Source organism: Phoca vitulina, unplaced genomic scaffold (genome assembly GCF_004348235.1).
Source record: "Phoca vitulina isolate PV1807 unplaced genomic scaffold, GSC_HSeal_1.0 scaffold6, whole genome shotgun sequence".
NCBI classification, from domain to species: domain Eukaryota; kingdom Metazoa; phylum Chordata; class Mammalia; order Carnivora; family Phocidae; genus Phoca; species Phoca vitulina.
Window position 1 is genome coordinate 14,282,967 of NW_022589709.1, and position 22,602 is coordinate 14,305,568.

Genomic DNA, 22,602 nt, shown 5'->3' on the forward strand with positions numbered 1-22,602 from the left:
GTACCACAGACCTCTCCTTCACAACATAGATCACAACTGTATCTTTACAATGTAGAGTCATCCCAGGGTTCAGTACTGGAACCTCACATTGCAAAGGGAGAGAAGGAGGGAATGTGGTTATGGTTGAATAGTATATTCTCCCTACTGACAGCTCAAGGTCTCTACATGAATATCCAATCTTGAGGCCCTGATCCACTTCCTTTTCTTACCAGAAAATACACTTCTTTTATACCAAGAGAACACTGAAGACAGGGTAAGAACTATCCTTTATAGTGCTATTGCTTGTTCATTCTCCTGGAATGGTACAGTGTTCAGAGCACAGGCTCTGGAGACAATGAGCCTGGATCATGTTCCAGATCTTCCAGTTATTAGCCCAAGACTTCTGTGATTTATTCATTTCCTCTTCCTTAATTTTCCTTACTTGTCATATTGCACTGGCCAGGCCCTTCAGTATCAAGTTGCACACTGGCTGGGATGATACTTAACTTCTCTAGCCATAGTTTTCTCATCTGGGAGTGGGAATTCTCAACAAACCCATCTCCCAGGGTTGCCATGAGGATTAAATGATCTAAGGCTTTCGAAATACTTGGCATGGTACCTGTCACACATGAAGTATCCCACCAACTCTAAGGGCTGCTGTCATCACCCATGTAGGGGGAGCTGATTATCAGAGATGGAGGACTCCTTTGTGATCCTAAGAGGTGCCAAGTTGTTCTGTCTGAGTCCCACCTGGCCCTACCTCCTGCCTCCTTATTACTGAACCTGATAACCTAGCATATTTCCCTGCATAGGTACCTGTACAAACTCCGTGATCTTCACTTGGACTGTGACAATTACACAGAGGCGGCCTACACACTCCTTCTCCACACCTGGCTTCTCAAGGTACTGCCTTTCCAGTGAAAGTGATCTGTGCTAGGATCTCCATATGGCCCTCACAGCAAATTAAAGAGTTAAGAAAGAAAGAGAGGTAGAAAGTGAGGGAGAAAGCGAAAAACAGAATGGAAGGGAAGAGATGAAAGGAAAGGAAAGGGAAGGGAAGGGAAGGGAAGGGAAGGGAAGGGAAGGGAAGGGAAGGGAAGGGAAGGGAAGGGAAGGGAAGGAAAGGAAAGGAAAGGAAAAAGAATTATCCAATAAATTTTGTTTTGCTGTGTCCCCAAACTCTTGACCTGGCCAGTAACTTTTCTGCACTTCTTTGCCTGGTCACGTAAGGTTTCAATTGACTTTCACATTTAGCAACAACAATAACCCCCTGAGATATGTTTCACAGTTTTATATAACATCTAAACGTCAACTATAAATCATTAGCATGCCCAGTGAGCTGTTTTCCTTCTCTTGAAAACAGTATTGTAACTGGACAGCATCTAAAGGATTTCCTTTGGCTTTTGGAACAGCTGGGACCGTCTTATAGGGGTTCAGAGAAAATCCCTACAAACCATACACATGAGCCAAGAGAGAGTCAAATAAGCACCATTTGTCAAAAATCAGGAGGCACTTCCCAAATGGATACTGCAGCCCAGCATCTCTCTGACTGCCCACTCACAGCCGGGGTGGTGGGCAAGCTGGCAGGGGTATTGGCAGGGCTTCCTCCTGCTTCTCCTTAGTGAGGATTCACCTGCCTTTGGCTGCCTCTCAGCCCTGGTGACTCCATGTGTCTTCTCTCCTCAGTGGTCAGATGAGCAGTGCGCCTCGCAGGTCATGCAGACAGGCCAGCAGCACCCCCAAACTCACCGACAGCTGAAGGAGACGCTCTATGAGATCATCATAGGCTACTTTGACAAAGGAAAGGTAATTTGTCCCTGTCCTTCCTCACTCTGTGGGGACCTTAGCAATGGGGAAGGGTGGTTCCTTCCTATACTCTGTACCCCATCCATCTACAGGTCTGGGCAACTCTCCCTCCCAATTCTAAGTCTGATCACTTGGCTCCACCTTCTCACCACCTCGATTCAAGGCCTCGTCATTGTTCACTTGAATTAGTGGGTTCAAAGCAATCTGCCTGCTTTCTCTATTGACTCCAACAGATCTTCCTTCATACAGGAAATGGGGATCACAAAAAATACATTGGATCTCACCATTCTCTTGCTTACGATCATCTCCATAGCTTCCCCATTCCACTAGAATGATTACACAATCCTGCTCGTGACCTGTGAGGGCCCACCTGAGCTGTTCTCTGACTGCTTCTCTCATTTCATCCCTGCCAGCTCTCACATGTTATATGCCAAGCTCCTTTTCACATCAGGGTCTTTGCACTTGCTTTTCCCACCTTAGAACATTTTTCCTCCATAGCTTTCCATGCCAGGCTCCTTCTCACAGCTCGGAGCTTTGCTCAGACATCATGTCCTCAAGGACACCTTCCCTGACCAACCTAGACAAAACAGCATTTTAGAATGCCATGTACACAGAGACTTGTCTTGTCCGCTGCTGAATGCTCAGTGGCTAGCACAGAGCCTGACATGCAGGGCCAAATAAATACATGTTGAGTAAGTAAATCAGTTGTGCAACTGAATAACAGCAAGGATAAAATATCTGGTTGTGTTTGGTCAGGAGATTAGTCAGAACAACTGCTACCCATCTCCCAGTCTGCAGCAGAGCTTCAAGAAGCACCAACCCAAATGCAACCATCATCCTGTAAGAGATGTGGCATGTGGCCTAACTGCTCTGGCTCTGGAGCCAGCCTGGTTTCAAACCTTGCTCCTCTACTACCTACAGTTCTCTTGACCTCTTAGGGACTCCAATTCCCACCCAAGATAGTGATACTAATAGTACGTACTTCCTAGTGATGTTGTGAAAACTAGGTGAGAGAGTGCATGTGGAACACCTAGCATAGGACCTGGTACATAGTCCTATCTTCTTAAATTTTAGCTCTCATCCTTCCCCTCCTCTGCCTTCAAGTCCCCAGTGAATGAGCCACTTCCTCCATGAAACCTTTCTTGAGTCCTCCAGCTTACCTACAGCCCTGGCTTTCCTCTGAATTACAAGGTCTCTTACAGCTTATCAGGACATAATTTAATGGACTTAATTTTGGTCTGTTCTGTCACTGCAGTTCATTGTATCTGTCTTAGCCTGATCTCCCCACCTTCCCTGGAAAGACAAAATGAGGTAATGTCTGTGGAAGGGCTTATAAATTCCCAGGATCTGAGCAGTTAGAGAATGCTGTTTTTATAATTTACAATTATAAGCCTCTTGAGGGCAGAGAGTCTGCCATTGCTGGAACCTCCTGCCCTACTCAAATCAAGTCAGAGCTCACTATTTGTGTATAGCTGATTCGGTCCATCACAGTGTGAAGGCCCCAAAAGGACATGCTGAGCTTTGTCCTCTGCAAAGTATCCAGTTCAACTCACCCTGTGCTGAGCAGAGAGGAAAAAGACATCATCCCTCATCTCTAGCTGCTTATCATCTAGTTGGCAAAACAGACGTGCCAATCATGATCTTTTTTTGCATATTACCCTTTGATGTTGTACAATAATGGAAGATGAGGGAGGGAAAGGTAGTGCCAAGGTACTTTGGGAGCAGAGAGGAGAGAACAGATGGGTACAGCTCACTCTGATAGCCACTGCTGTGGAAGCTTCCAGAATGAAGCCCAAACTCTTTAGCATCCCTTTACCTTCCTTTCCCCATACCTCCCCTCATGGAGATTTATTGCTCCAGACCCACACAGTGGCTTTCTACTCCGTAAGTCAACCTGTCAATACTTGGTGGACACCTCTACATCCCTTAAAACCCAACTCTCACATCTATTTATGTGTATGCTTTACCCACTAATGTTTCATGGAAGAAGAGACTGTCTTGTCCATACTTATGTCTATTCCATCACTGTATACCATATCATGCCTAGAAACCAACAGGGGCACCAAAGTTAATGTATGAGATTCAGAAGTCCCAGTGACAGTATGGGCAAACTCAGGAGGAAATCCTAAGGTATCTGACTCCCATCCACCGCCCCCCGCCCCCCGCCGCCCCTTAGTGGTCTCTTAACACATGGGGAGAGCATTTCTGTCATATTATGGTGGGAAGTTGGCAAATACCTACACGTGAGCCAAACAGTCCCCTGACCCAGCCCAGGGACTTTACCACCATCTTCTTGTCAGGCTGAAGAGAAGAAAAGCCCCAGCCCAGTCTGGCCTGTGGACTTGGTTCCTCCTGGCACATAAAGCATTTTTATGCTGCTCACTAAGTTGTCCACGGGTTTACAGCCATGGCTCCTCCACTCGGCACTTGCTTTTATTTATTTTTATGCTTGGATGCAGAGAGAGCATTTTTGCTACAAAGCACACACTATATTTTGGCAACCTCCCCTCTCTCCTTCCCACCGCCCCTAGCTTCTCCATTTAGATGCATTTTCCATTTTAAACTGAATATGAAATGTGATGGGTGTCCCTTGAGACTGCCAGATCTCCAGCCCACTCTGCATCTCCTCCGCCTCTCTGCAGAGGCTCCCGACCCCCTTCAGTCTAAGATGGAAGGATGATCTATTGGATTCAGCCTAAGACAGAGCAGAGGAAAAGGAAAATCCCCTATATCCAGGGTTTGTTTTTTCAGAAAATTTTTTTTCAAATGGAAAAGACCTAGTTACAAAAAGTTCTTTTTTTAAAAAATAGATTTTATTTATTTATTTAACAGAGAGAGAGCAAGCACAAGCAGGAGGAATGATAGGCAGGGGAGAAGCAGGCTCCCCGCTCAGCAAGGAGCCCAATGTGGGGCTCGATCCCAGGACCCTGGGATCATGACCTGAGCTAAAGGCAGCCACTTAATGGACTGAGCCACCCAGGCACCCCAAAAAGTTCTTTTTTTTAAGAGAGGGAGTGGGGGGCAGATGGAGAGGAAGAAAGAGAATTTTAACCAGGCTTCATGCCCAGTGTGGAACTCAACATGGGTCTCAATCTCACGACCCTGAGATCATGACCTGAGCTGAAATCAATAGTCAGACGCTTAACCAACGGAGCATCCAGGTGCCCCTTACAAAAAGTTCTAATCACTCTTTTTATACTCTAGTACCAGCTCCATCTCCACCTCTCTGCAGCCTCCTCCCCACTCATACACTCCAAATAACCCCATTAAGAAGAGACAGGTATAAAATTTCAGTTATACAAGATGAATAAGTTCTAGAGACCTGCTGTACAACATTAGATCTATAGTTGACAATCCTCAGGTCACACCCAGGTGTGCATTCTAGCCCAGCTTTTGGTTGGGCATGTGACCTGGGACAGTGTTTCTGCTGTCTGAACTTCCATTTCTCACCTGGGAAACTCGAATGTTACCAGTCACCTCCCAGAGCGGTTGTGAAGACACAGAGGGCATGCAAATAAAGCATTTAGCTTCATCTCTGGCTGCTCCATTATTTGTCACAAAACCAGAATGAGGGGCAGAGGAAGGGTCATGCTCTCTGGGAAGTACCTGGCTCCCTGTGCGTGGGGCCGGGCCTGGGTCTGAATGAGGCTTGCAGTGCAGTCCCAGGAGGCAAGCTGCCTCAAGTCCCTTCCTCAGCAAGGGTTCTACAAGCCTGGAGGTGTCTCCTAACCTTTGTGTCCATGACCTTCCTATAGATGTGGGAAGAGGCTATCAGTCTGTGCAAGGAACTGGCGGAACAGTACGAGATGGAGATCTTTGATTATGAGCTCCTGAGCCAGAACCTGGTAAGTCTGGGTGCCCAGGGCCTCGGGCTCCCCAGAGAGGCTGGGGAGAGGAAGTGGTAGGCCAGGTGGGGTCAAGACAGCAGAAAAGGACTGGAAGTAGGGCCTGAGCTGAGGAAGGCTGCTGAAAGCCTTCCTTCCAGTTGGGAGTATTTCCAGAGGGAGGTATTCTGGGAAAACTCATCAGCAACAGTTTCCCGGATGGAGTGGTAAGAACGCTGTTGCATACCCAATAAACACTGTGCTACATTTGCAGTAACATCCCCACAAATCACTAAGCCAATTAAATAAAAGCACAAATTTGTGCTTTCTGATTAACAGATAAATCACATTAAAATGCTCCCCATCTGGCCATTCCCCATTAGCTCCTCGGTGCTGGTGATTTGGTGGGGGTAAGTGGAAAGTGGGGGAAGCCAGCCTAGCCTGCTCAGGCTGCAGATGCCAGGGCTTGGAGAGGAGGTGGCCTCTGCAGGGAAAGCGCAGAACATTTTGGCTGCTCCTACCACTTGTACACCTCCCACCTATTTCCTGGTCACCTCAGAGCCAGGCCCCGGCACCCACCTTAGCCTATTTTGACAGGCCAGTCCAGCTGTGTCCAGGAAACTCTAAAATGAGAGTCAGAATGTGGAGAGGTGGTTTATTGCTTCTTGGGCGGGGAGGGGAATGGGTATTGAGAACCATGTTCTTGTTAAAAACAGCTGAGCTCTTAGCTGTTTGTACTGTGTGTAAGATATGATGCAAACACACACATGTAGTCACACCAAGAGACACTGATATCTACCCCACACATACATCCACATAGATGTTTGCAGACATGGAGACACACACGCCTTCTAAACATGTGCATTCATGTGCTTGCTCACACACACACGCACACAGAGTGCACACTCATGCACACACACGCGCACACATACATCCCATACACGTTTGTATACACAGGTACACACACGTATCCTATACAAATGTATGCACAACACGCACGCACATAGCACACACGTGCACACATGTATGCACAACACGCACACGGTGCACACGTACTCACATGGCACACATGTATGCATACAGAGTACACATATACACACTTGGCGCGCACATGTGCACACGTGGCACACATGCGTGCCCACATGTGCAATACATGTGCACATGCACACACGTGGTGCGCATGTGTGCACGCACACATGGTACATGTATGTTTGCGCACACAACACATGTGTGCACACGTGGCACGCGCGTGCGCACATGTATGCACACATGAACACACATGGTACACTTGTGTGCGTGCAAACATGCATGCACGGTACAGATTCATGCACCTGCTGATGTACATGCACATCCATGCTCTGAGGCTTGTGCTGCACAGGCTTGTGTCCACGCACATTTATCTCTCATAAACACATGCCTCGTGTGCATGGAGGAGGGAGCAGTGTGGCGATGGGGGCTCTGGACTGCTGGCTGGATTCAGCTCCATACTTACTAGTTACACTATGAGACACCATTTCTTTCTCCGCAAAACAGAGATATGATACTTGTTACGAGGATGATGCAAGTAAGTGAGCTAGTACAGGTGGAGGGATCAACATGGAACCTGGTATAGGGCAAACACAGCTACTGCTGTGATGATGATAGACATAGCCATGGTTACGCAAACATGTGCACTGGGCATCATGGTATAATGATCATGTCTCAAGTGTGGCCTCTCTGAGTGGAATGTGCCCTCGATACACATCTATGTTGTTATAAGCTCTGAGTTTTCTCCCTCCAGATCCAGCAAGCAAAATTCTATGAAAACATCATGAAAATCCTCAGGCCCAAGCCAGACTACTTTGCCGTTGGATACTACGGCCAGGGATTTCCCTCCTTTCTGCGGGTGAGTGTGCTGGTGACGGAGACCCAGGCCAGGGGCCTGGGGCTTCTCAGCTGTCACTTTGTGCTTCAAGGATCCGCTTATACCCAGACTCTGTGCTTTCCTCCTGAGTGCTGCCCTCCTCCCAGCACACGCCCAGTCCCCTCCATCATCACCACCCTCAGCCACCCCATGTTTCTCTAGATATGCAGCAACCAGAGCTGCCCCGCAAGGTGGTAGCTCCCCATCCCTGAGTGAGGTGTTCAAGGAGAGCCAGAGGACCTCAGCTACCCAGCAGGCATTGCAGGGCACCAGTTCTCAGACCCTTTGGGCTCAGGAATCTCTTTTCTCTCTGAAAAATTATTGAAGTCTTCCATGAACTTTTGTATTTATAAGTTCTGTCTACATCTACCATACTCAAAATTAAAATGAAGACAATTTTAAAATACTTATCTTTGTATTTAAAAATAATAATTAACCTCTCATGTGTTAGCATAACTTGTATCTTTATGAAAAATATTGTGTGTTTTCCCATATTTTCCCATAAAAATATATGCCAACAGTGAGATTGTTTCATATTTCTGCAGATCTCTTTAATGTTTAGATTGAGAGAGGATAGCTAGGTTCTTATACCTGCTTCTGCATTCAGTCTGTCATGACAATACACATCATGCAGGCTCTGGAAAATTCTACTGTACATCTGAGAGAATGAGAGTAAAAAAGGCAAATACCAGCTGTCCATTATTTTGAAGAGTGTTCCCTGGTCTTATGAGGTCCTGAAAGTGTCCTAGAGACCCTCAGGGGTCTCTGAAGCATACTTTCTGAACCAGAGTTTTTGTGGAATATTCACTGATCATGTAGAGAGTTGGACTAGGGCAGTTATAGGCTTCCTTCCTATAGGACTCCTTCCAGTGAGGCTATGGTTCAGTTCTGAGGTCAGGGAGGTAGAAAAGAAACAGCGAATCTGATCTCTAACCTTACTTGATTTACAATGCAGTCGAAGAGATAAGTCTCTCGCTGTAACCAGTCAGTGTGGAAGTCAGAGTGAGCTCATAGGAGTGAGCACCATAGCCTGCAGAAGAGGTAGATAGTAAGGCTTTCCTCAGTGGAACAGAGGGGGCTTCCCAAACCTGATTGTTCATCAGAACCCCCTGAGGAGCTTGTTAAAAATACATGTTTCTGGATCCTACTACCATAGATCCCATTTCAGCAGGTCTGGAGCAAGGCCTGGGGAGCTGAACTTCTAGAAGTCTCCGAGGCCCATCTGATAATCCCCCAGATTTGAAAACACTGATGTGCAGAGGTGACAGTTGTGGATTTGGACTGCAGAACTTCCAGGCCATTAGACATGGCACGGACGGTACAGAAACATTCTAGAACAGGGTTTCTCAACCTCAGCTCTAGTGACATTTTAGACCAGGTTATTCTTCATTATGGGGGCTGTCGTCTGCATTGAAGGACATTTAGTAGCATCCTGGGCCTCTACCACTGGGTTCCAGTAGCTCTCCCTCCCCCAAGCTGTGACAACCAAAAATATTTCCAGACATTGCCAGTATACCTTAGGAGGCAAAATCACCCCCTGTTTGAAAACTACCAATTTAGAGGAGGCTAACACGGTCAGAGAAGGATAAAGAGTGTGTTTCTATGGATCTAGAGCCAGGAGCCATGTGATGAAGGACCCGAATGCTGGGACTTTCCATGCTGCAGGCCCAGCCCACAGGACCCATGAAAGGCAGGAGAGACGTGTTGCGGTCATGTAAACAGAAGAGCAGGTGTGACACATTGAAAGCCAAGTGAGGAGTAATTCTGAAAGCTGTCAGGGCAGTCTGAAGAAGTTCTCCGCATCCATGATCCCCCCTCCTTTTAGAATCAATCTTTTTAAAGAAGTGATGTGGCCAGCGAGGTCGGTGAGCTGAGTTTCTCCTTGCTGTGGTGGGGAAGCAGAAAGGAGAGAGATCTATAGGAGGTCACCATAGCTCTGTGCTCATGTCACAAGCCTCCCAGCTTTGCTTACATCATGTTCTCCAAGCCTGGGCCCTGAGATCTCTGTTGGGTGTCATTTTTCTGCAGAACAAAGTATTCATCTACCGAGGGAAGGAGTATGAGCGGAGAGAAGATTTCCAGATGCAGCTGATGAGCCAGTTCCCCAATGCAGAGAAGATGAATACAACCTCTGCCCCTGGAGACGATGTGAAGAATGCCCCAGGCCAGTGTATCCTTGGAGAATGGCCCAACCAGGGGCCAGGCAGAGGCAGCTCTGTTGGTACTTCAGCCCACAGAGCCCCACCTTAGAGCTTAGAGCTGCTGCCAGAATCATTGCAGTGGTGCCAATTTTAGTGTCCAGTGTGGGATCCAAAGAATCCATCTCGGGAAACTGAACGTTGCATTCACTGATCAATGCACTCATTCATTCATTCTCATAATGAATACTATCAAGCCCTGACTCTGTGCCGATCATTGCGCAGGGTGCTGAAGATCACACTCACAAAATGGTCCTACCTTCAGGGAGCTTGCAGTCTAGCAAGTAAAAGAGACACCAAACTAATTGCACCATTAAATATGTTTATAAAAATGGGATTAATGCCAAGAGGAAGCCATGCAGGACACTGTGATCGGGAGGGCAGAGAAGGCTTCCTTGAGGAAGGTAATGTTTAAGGTTAGCAACCCTCCAGAGGTCAGTGGGAGGCAAGGAGAATGGCCCAGACAGAGGTAAGGACCATCATGTGCCCGGGCCTCGAGTGGGAAAGAGCACAGCAGGTTCCAAGAACTGAAATAGTGCCACGTTGCTCTTGCAATAAGATTAAAACTCCTACGTGAGGCCAGTGGGCTGTCCACCAACTGACCCCTGCCTGCCTCTCCAATGTCATTGCCCCCCTCCCCATGATTCCTTCCCTCTCTCGTACCCCTCTGGCCACAGTGGCCTCATTTCTGTTGCCTAAACATACCTACCTGGTTCCCCCTGGGCCTGTGCATCTTCTGTTCCCTCTGTGTGTCATGCCCTTCCCCTATAGCTCTTTTTTCACCCATCAGATTGAACTTGGTGTCACCTCCTGGAAGAGACTCTCCTGGTCACTTATCTAAAGTTGCCTTTTCTGAGCTCTTCATGAGCCTCGTGTCTCAAACCCTGTTTGTTTTCTTTAGAGTTGATCCTAATCTGCTATCTTTCGTGCTTTTTAAAGGTCCACGTAAGCTAGACTGTAAGCTTTGGGAGGGCAGAGGCCTGCACTGCCTTGTTCACCACAATAACCACCCCACACACACACACCACCTGCCTCGGTGCACAAAGCTGACACTGAGAAACTCCTTGTTGATTAATAGAAAGACAGGGGAAATAAGAGAGAAAGAAAAGAGAGATAGACAAATAGAGACTAGAAGGAGGGAAGGACACAGGGAGGAAGCCAGCTCATTGGAGTCCGCAAAGAAGGGCACAGGAGACACGAGATGATACCAGTGAGGTTGGATCAGTGGTGGTGTTTGTAGGGCCAGGAGCTGACACTGGGCAGGAGGCAGGACTCCTGGGGGCAGAGAGCATAGAAACCCGAGCAGCAGGCAGACAGCTGAGTGGAGATGCACTCACCCACCCTGGCTCCCCACACTGCACCCTGTAGCACAAATTAAGTTACAGCCTTTAAAATGGGGTTGACAGGTTGCATGGCTGGGCTGCTAAGTCTGCCGAACCTTAATCCAAATATTTTTCCCTTGGGTGATAAATATTCATCTGTAACCTTTTCATTATGCTCACCTGCCCTTCATGCCTGCTCTACCATGGTATTTGTGAGAGGAAATGCAACTAGTCCTGGGGCTGACTGGTTACAAATGTGATTTTGGTTACAGATGAGACAGGAGATTAGTACTAAGGCCCTTCTTAAGTGGACTCCTGGCTTTGAATAGCTGTGGTCTTGTAGCTTGGGGCAGAGGGAGAGCATGGGTTATGGGGCCATCTCATCATATGTGGGCCTGATTCAGTGCCAGGAATCAGGTGGAAAAGGAAAAAGGGCTGACATTTGCTAAATGTCCTTTTCATGCCATGCATGAGATTCAGTGCTTTGTAAACATTATTTCTTTAACCCCATAAAACTCTATAAGATGGGTATTATTTTTGTCATATGTCATAGGGAAGGAATGTGTAGGGCAGAGAAGTAAAGTGGTTTTCCTAGGATCACAAACCTAGTTAGTGATGGAGGGAAGATCTGAACTCTAAGATCTATCTCAAAGTCTGTATTCTTTCTATAATGCCATCACTTTCATCAAGATTCATGAAGAGAATGTTCTTTATTAACTGTTCACCATGCACCAGGCATTTTTCATGCATTGTTTCATTTTAGCCTTGTAGTAATCCTATGAGTTGGGGATTATTACTCTCTGTATTTTGCAAATAAGAAAACCAAGGCTCAAAAAATATAAGCAGCTTACACAAGGTCCTGGGAACTGATAGAGCTAGGATTTGAACTCAGGTCTTCTTATTGCCCAAATCTGAATTCTTAATGCTCTGCTCTCTTACCTTCTCTAGTGGAGCTGACAAGCAGCTTGGAAGGGTGACACATCTCATGTCTTTTCATTTAAGTATCAAGTGGGGGAAGACATCTGAAGCAAAGGTCTCTTAGTTGAGTGTCTCCTATCTCCCATCTTCCCCCTGCCCAGAACTTGGGGTCACAGTTCCATGCATAGATTCAACATGTGCTGAGACAGTCTAACCATGCATCCTCCTGGACATGATTTGAGGGCTCTAGTGTCACTAGCTTCCCCAGGACAGGTTTGGATTCTCCTCTTGGACTGAGGCCAATTGCTAAGATCAGTAAATATGACCTAAAACCTTCTCTAAAACAAGGGTTAGCAAATTTCTCTGTAAAGGACCAGATAGGAAATATTTTAGTCTTTGTGGGCTGTGTGGTCTCTATGTCATAACTACTCAACTCTGTGGTTGTAGCGGGAGAACAGCCATGGATAATACATAAATGGATTAGTGTGGAAACCAAAGTGGTTTCCCTTTCGGAGAAGGCTGTTGGCTGTATGGCTTGAGAAAGAGAATGGTTTTCCTGAATATTACAGAAATCCTTCCAGTGAGGTTTGGCATTGTGTTCTCTCTCTCTCTCTCTCTCTCTCTCTCCCCCCTCCCTCTCTTTCTCTCTGAGGGACTCTCATTTAATGTGGAAATATTCTCCAGAGGTAAAACAATTAAATCCCCAGCATATTAGTATGGACTAAGTTTATCAGAGGGGAACAATTGAACTTGGAATTATATTTTAGCCATTTCTTCTGTGTGAAAGAATCTACCATCAGAAAGCTCCCAGTGTGGTGGGAGGGCTTGGGAGGAGAAGAAGACAGGGAGCTAGAGAGATAAGAGTCCTAAGTACAGGCAAAATGCCGTGGAGAGTCAAAGGAAGGAAAGGACACCTGACTGGGGGTAAATTGAATGCTCACGGAGCCTGTCATATAGGACATTTGCCTCAAGGGCTCACAGGGAGAGGGGATGATATGAGAAAATATTTCAAGCAAAGGGCATAGAAGAATCTTTGGGATAGCCAGAGATAATGGTGGGACATGGGTTGGGGTCATATTAGAGTAACTTTGAATGCCAATAAGAGGAGTTTGTGATTCCTTAGTTGGCAGAAATTGCAGGTTCAGGAGAGAGTTTTTGGAGTTATGGTGGTCATTGGATAGAATGAAGAGATGAGAGTACTTGGACACCTGAAGAAGAGAGATGAGTAAAGGAGATGGAAGGCAGAGGAAGGGAAGGAGGAACCAGGGAATAAGACCAGTGATGACTGGTTTTGTTTATTTGGATGGCCATGTTATCAGCTTAAAATGAATAAAGGTCTAGAATAGGCAGATAACGCTCCCATTGCCTGTGCCTGTGGCAGGCATCACTAATCAATCATAGAACTGTTTCCCACTGATCCTGGACACGGCCTTACAATCCTGCCACAGGCAGTTACTTTCAAGCTTTCAGAGTTGGAACACAAAATGATATCTCTTTGCATGCTCTAAAGCTGTGCTTCTCAAACTTAAGGATGCATAGGTATCACCTGAAGATCTTAAACTACAGACACTGATTCCATAGGTCTGAGGTAGGGCTTGGGACTCACCATCTCTAACAAGCCTCCAGGTGATGTGATGCTGCTGGGCAAAGAACCACACTGGAGTCTGGAGTCAAGGAACCCCAAGCAGGGGGTTAACAGACCCAAATACAAACCTCTGTTCTGTTCTCACAAGCTGTGTGACCTTCAACAATTAGTCTGGCTTCTTTGACCTTGATGTCCTCATCTATGAAAGGGGGACGACTTACATTAATAACACTGCTCAGTGGAATTGGCGAGATGAAAGGAGACCATGGGGAGATGTGCTCTGTAATTGATTGAGAACTATAAATTCATTAGATGGTATTACTGTTAATATAGAAATGATGATGATGATGATGATGATGATTAAGGACCACTAACCAACTCTTAGCAGGGCCTGAGCCCTGGGATAAGGTTGCAAGTGACAGGCAGTTCTGTTAAGGACCAGGGTGACTACTAACTTCTCATTAGGACCTAGCTGGCAGCCAGCAACCTGAGGTTCAGTAAAACTTGGCCTCAGAAGGGCTGTCCAGGCAGGTCTCACCTGGGACCTGCTATATTTGAAACTGTTCCCACAGCCGACAACACGGTGTGAGCCCTTAACAGCAGGAATCCCAGACATCCAGTGTTTCACTGTCCAGCCGGTCTTGGATGAACACCCAAGGTTCAAGAATAAGCCTGTGCCTGACCAGATAATAAAGTAAGACCCACAGCTCATTGGAAGGAGGGATGGGGAAGAAAATCCTATGGGGCCGCCAAGCTGAGCTAGTGGCAGGACAGGCCCTGGAGCCCTTCCAGTTCTTTTTCTGGGTTAGCCAGCCTTTTATCCCTTTTCCTCTTGGGAAAAGAATCACCTGCCCCCCATTAGCCATCTGGGCTCTGCCCCTGAAAAGGCTGAAGCCAGAGATGGGAGGAACGAGGCACAGCAAATCCTCAGAAAGCAGCAATGACGTGCACCGAGCTGGAGATGACAGAGTGGTTCCAAGGAATCCATAGCCAGACTGTGGGCTGGGCAGGCGACAGGCAGGGTGGGGACACAGGGACAGTGCTCATCCTGAGCACGTTCTTCCAAAGGGACATCTTTTCAGCATTTGTTGAGGTTGTGCAATGACAGCGGATGTGCTCTGGCTATAGGGGCATTAGAGAAAGCAGCCGGAAGGTGGGTCTCCATCTGTTCAGAAGCAGATCACGAGGTCAGTGATGAGGCCATGAGGCAGGGGTTCTGTGGGGCACCCCTCCGAGCTGCCCAGGTTACCCTCCTCAGACCCAGGTACCCACTATAGCACCTGGGAGGACATTGGGAAGTAGGAGGTCTTTGTGCGAAGAAGGGCCTGTCGACTCAGGGCAAGGCAGTCCACCCCAGCAGCCTCACACCAGGGCAGGAAGCAGAGCAGGTCTAGCTCAACTCGGGTCTGAGCCCCCCCTCACCCTTCAGTCCAATGCTGTGGGCAAGGAATAACACCTATACAGCTAGCACCGTGCCCTGCTGGCCCCAGTGTGAGAATCTCCCTAGAGATTCGGGAAGAGTGATTTGGGGGGTGCTTGGGATACCTAAGGAAATCCTTAGAAGATACTCCTGGGACGTGAGGCTAGGACCTTAGGCATATCTAGATCCTTCATTGAGGTCACAGGTGTGCATTAATGCTAAAATTCCAACTCCTTGGGTACCATGTTCTCATAGGACATAAGACTAATCCAGCTAGTCTAGCTTCTAAATCACTTTGCCAGGAGCACCTGATTTTAAATGCTACAACAAGGATACTGCCAGACCTGAAGTTTACTGTAATGAGCCTCCTTGGACAGCACAAGGTCAGTTCAGGTTCTGTATCAGCAGCCTGGCATGTTACCAGGAGCTTCTGCCTCTTCTTGTCTTGCAGCTTTTATAAATCCAACTATGTGCAGAAGTTCCACTATTCGCGGCCTGTGCGCAAAGGGACCGTCGACCCTGAGAATGAGTTTGCCGTGAGTATCTCCCCTCCCCTTCGGCAGCCTTGATCATTCCCCCAGGGCCGCCTTTACCAACCAGAGCAGGCACCTGCCAGTGTCAGAATGGGAGGGCATTTGTTCCAAAGCAGAAAGAAGTAAAACTAACATCTATTAATATGATGACACCCATTCTCCAGTCTTTTCCACTGGGTTTGTTTTCATTTCTTGAGCCTCTCCACTTTCAAGAAACAGACCAGGCCTTTTCAACCACAGGGCATTTCAGACATTTCCGGAAGGTAGGAACCCTCAGGCTAAGCAGGGGTGTTGATGAAGTCAAACCTTCCAAAAAAATAGTAATAAGAAGCCACAGGGATTTCAGTCCCAGGATCCCCTGTGTGCTTCCCAGCTAGGATCTGTCTTCTGTTCCCAAGGCTGGCATGAGGAGGTGGCTCTAAGTTTCTCTCAGCTCTTTGCCTTAGACTGTGATTCTTCATATTTTGGAAGTCACTGGCCCTTTAAGAATGTAACACTGTGAACCCTCCCCCCAGACAATGCAGGTAGATGCATTCAATATTGCTTAAAAATCCTGACGATTCAGAGACACAGATTAAGACTTACTGGGCCTAAATCCAGGGAAAACTTTAACTTCACATTGGGAAAGAATTCTTAAGGATAAGGTGGGAGTATGTTTCTGAGTCTTGCAACATTTATCTGGACTCTGAGTAGATGAGAGGTTTGGGGGCCTGGCTGGGTTCTTGCCAAACTTCTCTGATGGCCAGTTTTCATCAAGTGTGTTGTTTTCCTGTCCTTACCACCCCCTGCTTATGGGACAGTCGATGTGGATCGAGAGAACCTCCTTCATAACTGCATACAAGCTTCCAGGGATCCTGCGCTGGTTTGAGGTGGTTCACATGTCCCAGGTGAGTCTCCAGGCCTTCCGGGCATAGCCAGTCTCAGGAGCCCCTTTAAACTATAAGAAGGGGACAAGCTTTTGTTCAAAGCCTAGAATTCCAATGCAAGAAGGGACCTGTGGTACCATCCAGATCACCTGCGTTCAGATTTCTCTCTTAAGCATCAGACAAGTTTTTCCCCCTGGCAAATGAAACCTACACAAGAATCCTGTAATAAAGCTGATGAATGGAAGCTTCTGTGGCTGGGTGCAGCAGGGAGGCAGGGCCTAGAACACCATGCACTCAGTCATATCCTCATCTCCTCCTATCTCAGCAGCACCTTGGGGCTCCTCTGCAGAATCCCACTGTGAACCCATTTTATAGTTGGATAAACTGAGGCTCAGAGAGAGGAAATCACACAGAGGCAAAGCTCTGGCTAGACTGCAATTGTTTGAACTCCCCTTGGGGAGATAGCATGTCTTTTGCTTCTCAACACCCTTCAGGGCCTCCAGGTCCTTAAACAGCTAAGGATCTTGCAGCTCCCAGGATGCAAAGGGAAGGCCAGGGTGATTATGAGGAAACTTGAAACATGGGGACATATTCAGGGTGTCATTCATTTATTCATTTAATAAATATTTAATGAGTACCCAACACATGTCAAGCACCTAGGGATTTTTCAGTGGCACTTACATTCTAGTGGGGAAGACATACTGAAAAGTCGAAGTAAGTATAATAATGTCATGGTGATAACCAGAATGGGGAAAAATAAAAGTGGTGGCGGAGTGCTGCTATATTAAATAGGGTGGTCAGAGAATGCCTCCCTGCCAAAATGGAAGGCCTGGTGGAAGTGAGGGAGTAGTCCACGCAGATATCACAGAGAAGGACATTCTAGCAGCGGGACCAGCAAGTGCACAGGCCCTGGGGACAGAACGTGCTTGTGTCTGATTCACGGCAAGTGAGGGTGAGTAGTTGGAGCCTGATACCAGATCTTGCAGGACCTCGTAGGCCACCATAAGGACTTTAGCTTTTCCACTGACTGACCTGGAGCCATGAGCAAAGAAGGGACATGGTCTGGCTGACCTTGTCAAGCTGCTGTATTATCAGCTTGAGACCATCCCACTCTAGCCCTTACTGTCCCCCAGCAGCTTGATGGCCCTCCAATCTCCTTTTCACGGGCTTGGCCTAGACCTTAGGGAAAATATCATAATGATGATGACATCAGCAAACTTTTATCAAGCATGTGCTAAACTGTTCACATGCATTATCTCACCTAAACCCCTCCACAGGACTGCAAAGTAGATATTCTTATTCTCCCATTTCACAGATGAGGGAACTGATGTACCATGTGAGTTTGCGGGTTATTTAAGCTTTAGTGGAAGAAGTGGGATTTGATTTTCACCTCCTATATCAGACATCTGGACCAGATTCACTCTCTCCTTCCTAAACGTGTCCCCAGCCCATCCCGACATCAGCGGCACCCTGGAAAGAAAAAACTATTCATGCTCTTTACTCATGGGACACATTGGTACATGATAAGCTTTGACAGGTGTCCCAGGCACAGTATCAAGGGCTTTACAGCATTATCCCATCTAATCCTTACAAAACCCTGAGACATATATACTCTCACCAATCCCATTTTTGAGGTGAGGAATCAGAAACTTTCTGCTAATATATAGCCTCCACCCATTGGCCCTGGCTGTGTCTTATCCTCTGGTGGTATTCTGCTCCAGCTAGGCTGTGGGCAGACTGAGGGAGTTCCTGCTGCACTCCCTGTCCTCCCCCACCACCCGCCAACCCCTCTATGGTGTTTCTCCTCAAAGCACCCATCACCCCCGAATACACTACATAATTTGCCTATGGGTCGCTTTTTTTTTTTTAAGATTTTATTTATTTATTTGAGAGAGAGAGAGAGAGAACATGAGCAGGGGGAGTGGGAGAAGGAGAGGGAGAAGCAGACGCCCCGCTGAGCAGAGAGCCTGATGTGGGGCTTGATCCTGGGACTCTGGAATCATGACCTGAGCCGAAGGCAGACGCTTAACCAAGTGAGCCACCCAGGTGCCCCCCATAGAATTTTAAACATGATAACATATTATAATATAATCTCCACTAGAATATAAGCTCCAGGAAGAGAGATTTTTGGCTATTTTGTTCCCGACCCTATCTCTGAGTGCAAAAATTAATCTCGGGCACATAATTGGTGCTCAAGATTATTTGTTAAATAAAGCCATCACTCAATCACTCAGTTAATATGCAGAAACCCTTAATATCTGAGCTGGTTATCTTGTTTTGTGAACTCAGGATTATGAAGTTAGGAAAGAGCCAACCTTTTTGTTTTGCTTCATTTATCCGGGTGCCTTCTGAGAGAAGGGGTTTGGAAAATGTCCAGAAAGTTGATTGGAGTGAACTTACCTGTAATAGCCTCCCTCAGTTGAGTTACCAAGAACTTCAGGATGTCTCAGACATCAAAGTTTCATGCCTGCTGAGTGAGTTCATTTTCAAAAATCTATTTTTGTCTTATATGAATTGGTATCTTGTTGTCAGTTGTTTCTTGCACGAATTGTCATGACTACAGTACTGTTTGTACAGAGCGGTGTTTTCCGATAGAATTCCAGTGTCGGTTCTGTGAACTGAGGGTTCTTTCCTTGTTCGTGGCCCTGGGAACACGCAGTCTTTACCAGGGGCTCGGAGACCCCTTCCAGCTGGGGCATTAACAAGCTATGTATGCTGGACGAACACTGTATATCTCTGAGCCTTGGTTTTCATTACCTGTAAGACAGAGATTGAAAAACTATGGAATTTCCGAGCTGAAAGGCACTGTAGAGGTCATTTAGCCCAAGAGCTACAAATTCAAAAACCTTCCGAACCCAGGAAGGTATTGCAACTATGTGAAATAATCCCATTAAGACAGCAGGGCATGGCGTAGCTGTGGCAATCTCCCTCCTGTTGAATTAAATCTAAAACATGAGAACACGTGTCTGGGCTAAATGAGAGGCCTCTCCAGGCCCAGTTTGGCCTACAGGTCTGCAGTGTGCAAACCCATGCCTGGTTCTTCTCCAGTGCCGTTATTGGCTTATGAAGTCACTGAAGCCCTGAATGGGACTTGAACTGTTCAAGTCATCAGTGGTAGGAGCAAATTGTAATAATAACTTAGCCTGTCTTGTGCAGCTCATGGGATTCGTAAGAGGATTTAGGAGGGTGATATGAGGGAAATGCCTTTGAAGAATATGAAATGCCCTTGAAGGGATTACCATCACTTCATCTTTTGGCTGATATTTCTCCCCCTTAAAACTATTTCCAGATAATTTTGGAAATAAACTATTTCCAAATAAACTATTTGCTTCCTGATAATTTAGTTTCCCCTCACAGCAACTTGGGCAAGCATTACAAACCTATACTGCTGATAAGGAAACCAAGACTCAGAAAAGGGGCCAGAGATCCGAGGGCTTGACTAAGTCCTAACAACCAATAATAAGCCAAGTTTGGTAGCAGAGTGGGCCTTCTGTGGTGAGAGGAGCTTGCCTTTTGACTCAGGAACCCCTCCCCCCATTCCCTCCCAGCTCTGCGGCCATCTGCCCTGGGGCAAGCGACCCCTGTTGTCCAGGGAACAAAAGGAGAGTACCTGGGTGTGGTGTAAGCCCAGCGTGGGCTGACACCTGGGAGGCGATCAGTAAATGGAGCCGGCCCCATTATCATGATCGTTGCTTTTTTTTTTTTTTTTTAATTTTTTTATTGTTATGTTAATCCCCATACATTACATCATTAGTTTTAGATATAGTGTTCCATGATTCATTGTTTGTGCATAACACCCAGTGCGCCATGCAGAACGTGCCCTCCTCAATACCCATCACCAGGCTAACCCATCCTCCCAACCCCCGTTGCTTTTATTCCTGTTATCAGCCCCTGACATCCGGGCTTCCCACCAAATACATAACCCCCATAACTCTGCTGAGAGCTATAAACTCAGCGTAGGTGAGAAACCAAAAGAATTTTCATTCTCATTCTCTGTTCCTGATGGCTATAATGAGGTTAAAGACTTAGAGATTCAAAAATAGCTTCAGAAATGAGGAAAAAAGCCAATCAATAGGACTTCCCATTTTTAATAATTCACCTTAAATCCTGCGTGTTTCAGATATGCCAGGCTATTGTTGAAATCCAGGAGTGGTGATAGATTTTCCTTAGAACTCAGTCTAGACCTTGGCTTTGTAAAGTCCCTGCGGGGCTGGTCTGTGTGCTTGACGGAAATGAGACCGTGGGTTGTAGCTTGTGGCGTATGGACTTTAGCCTCCACCAGCCTGAGCAGCCACCCCCGGGAATTCATTTCCCTCCTTGTCCGGGTGCACGTGTGTGTGCGAGCTCATGTGTGCAAGCGCATGTGTATGCATGTTTGAATGTGTTTGTGTGAATGTGGCAGGAGGAGAAGGAAACAGAGGTGGAGTCTACTCCTGGGGCCTTCGTACGGCGGCAGAGAGCAGCCTTCCTCAAAAGCGTCCAGAAACAAGGGGGTGTGGAGGCTAGGATCTCACAGATCCATGGAAATGGTTTAGAAAGATGGCCAAGAGCATGGCTATAGAGGCCGTCTGTCCTCATACACAATGGTTATAACAATTAGCAAGTGCCAACTGTTAAAGAACTCTCCTATGAGTCAAGTGCTGTATTATCTCAAACAACCTTTGCCAGTGAGGCAGGCACTATATGACCATCATGTCACAGATGATCCAGTGTAGGGTCCCTTCTGCCAAGAAGTCTTCTCCCGTTACTCGACCCTTCCGTCCAGGCTCTACCCGGCCTTGCTGGCAAGACTTCCCTTCTCAAGGACAACTGCTGGCCTCTGTCCTAACACCAACAAGAATTAATAACAGTGGCTACCAGCTACTCTCTGAAGCAGGTTTTTTATCCTCTGTCCTCATTTTACCAGAGTCAACCCAGGCTCAGAAGGGTTAGAAAATGTGCTCAAGGTCACACAGCTAGAAAAAATGGCAGAGCTGAGATTTATACTCAGTTTTAATTTGTTTAGTTCAAGGGTCCGCAAACTATGGCTTGTGGGCCGGACCCCACTTGCACCTATTTTGGTAAATAGTTCGATTGTAACAACCAACAACGGGGCTCATTCGTTTCCATGCGGCCTGTTGCCGCTTTCTCTCTACAGTAGCAGGCTGTGTCCTTGCCTCAGAGCCTAAAAAGTACTTACCGTCTGGCCCTTTTACAGAAAAAGTGTGCAGACCCCCTGGCTCAGTTTTGAATTCCAGATCCCATCTTTTGAAAACCACGCTGTTTTGCCAGTTCCCATCTGATGGCACTCCGTTTATATTGCTTTCTAAGAGGTGTTAGAAAGGGGTTTCGTTTGATCTTCTCAACTAAATTGAGCCTGCCTTGGAGCAGTGACCTTTATACACCAACCAACCTTAGGACCTACTATGAGCCAGGTGGAGTGACCAGATCACCAGCTGCCCACACACCTAGTAGCTCACACACGGTAGGTGCACAACCGGAGGGGCTGAATTGGAGCGTGTTTCGCCCAGGTAATAAGAAGAGAAAACCCTCCCTGGAGCAGACCGGGCCTCTGAAATCCCAGCAAGGGCCTGAGACTCCCCCTCCCCCGCCTCTTCCTCCCCAGGGAAATGCCTTTCTCACTAAGCAGAAAGTTAGCCTGTCTCTCCCTAGATGGAAGACAGCCCCTAGAACTCACTGATTATAACAAGAGCCTGTTACAGCCCCTTGGGGAGCATTGCCTCATTTGAATTCCAACCCGAAATGAAATCAATACCAATAATTATATCTGTTTTTAAAGCAACGTGCTAAGGCCCTTTCTTCCTGGTGATCTCGTTTTCAACAGACCACAATTAGCCCTCTGGAGAATGCCATCGAAACTATGTCCACAGCCAATGAGAAGATCCTGATGATGATCAACCAGTACCAGAGTGACGAGAGCCTCCCCATTAACCCACTCTCCATGCTCCTGAACGGGATCGTGGACCCCGCTGTCATGGGAGGGTTCGCCAAATACGAGAAGGTGAGGGCTTCCACCCTCCAGCCGCGCCCCCCCCCCAACTGTGGCCACAGAGCAGTGACAGGAGGGCCTGGGGGCAGAGATGTAGCTGCATGTCACTATCTTACTGTGGCTGTGTGTCCCCCAAAGGGACACTTCAGCTTGGTGGGACCTCAGACACCTTCCAGAGTTTCTACAGCCCGTCTCTCATCTCCTTTCCACCCTCAATGCCACATTCTGCCATAGCAGGAGGGAGCAGAGGCCACAAGGA

At 47.2% G+C, this 22,602-nt stretch overlaps 1 protein-coding gene across 2 annotated transcripts in view; it reads left to right on the top strand.

Annotated features, from left to right (window-relative positions):
- Nucleotides 1-22,602, top strand: part of DOCK2 (dedicator of cytokinesis 2) — a 475,105-nt gene that overhangs the window by 438,532 nt on the left and 13,971 nt on the right. For both annotated transcript variants that reach the window (XM_032403689.1, XM_032403690.1), the window contains 9 exons: nucleotides 792-882; nucleotides 1,666-1,785; nucleotides 5,541-5,630; nucleotides 7,390-7,494; nucleotides 9,541-9,682; nucleotides 14,148-14,229; nucleotides 15,407-15,491; nucleotides 16,289-16,375; nucleotides 22,179-22,355. In XM_032403689.1, the coding sequence (XP_032259580.1) occupies nucleotides 792-882; nucleotides 1,666-1,785; nucleotides 5,541-5,630; nucleotides 7,390-7,494; nucleotides 9,541-9,682; nucleotides 14,148-14,229; nucleotides 15,407-15,491; nucleotides 16,289-16,375; nucleotides 22,179-22,355 (979 nt within the window). The remainder of the gene's footprint in view (nucleotides 1-791; nucleotides 883-1,665; nucleotides 1,786-5,540; nucleotides 5,631-7,389; nucleotides 7,495-9,540; nucleotides 9,683-14,147; nucleotides 14,230-15,406; nucleotides 15,492-16,288; nucleotides 16,376-22,178; nucleotides 22,356-22,602) is intronic.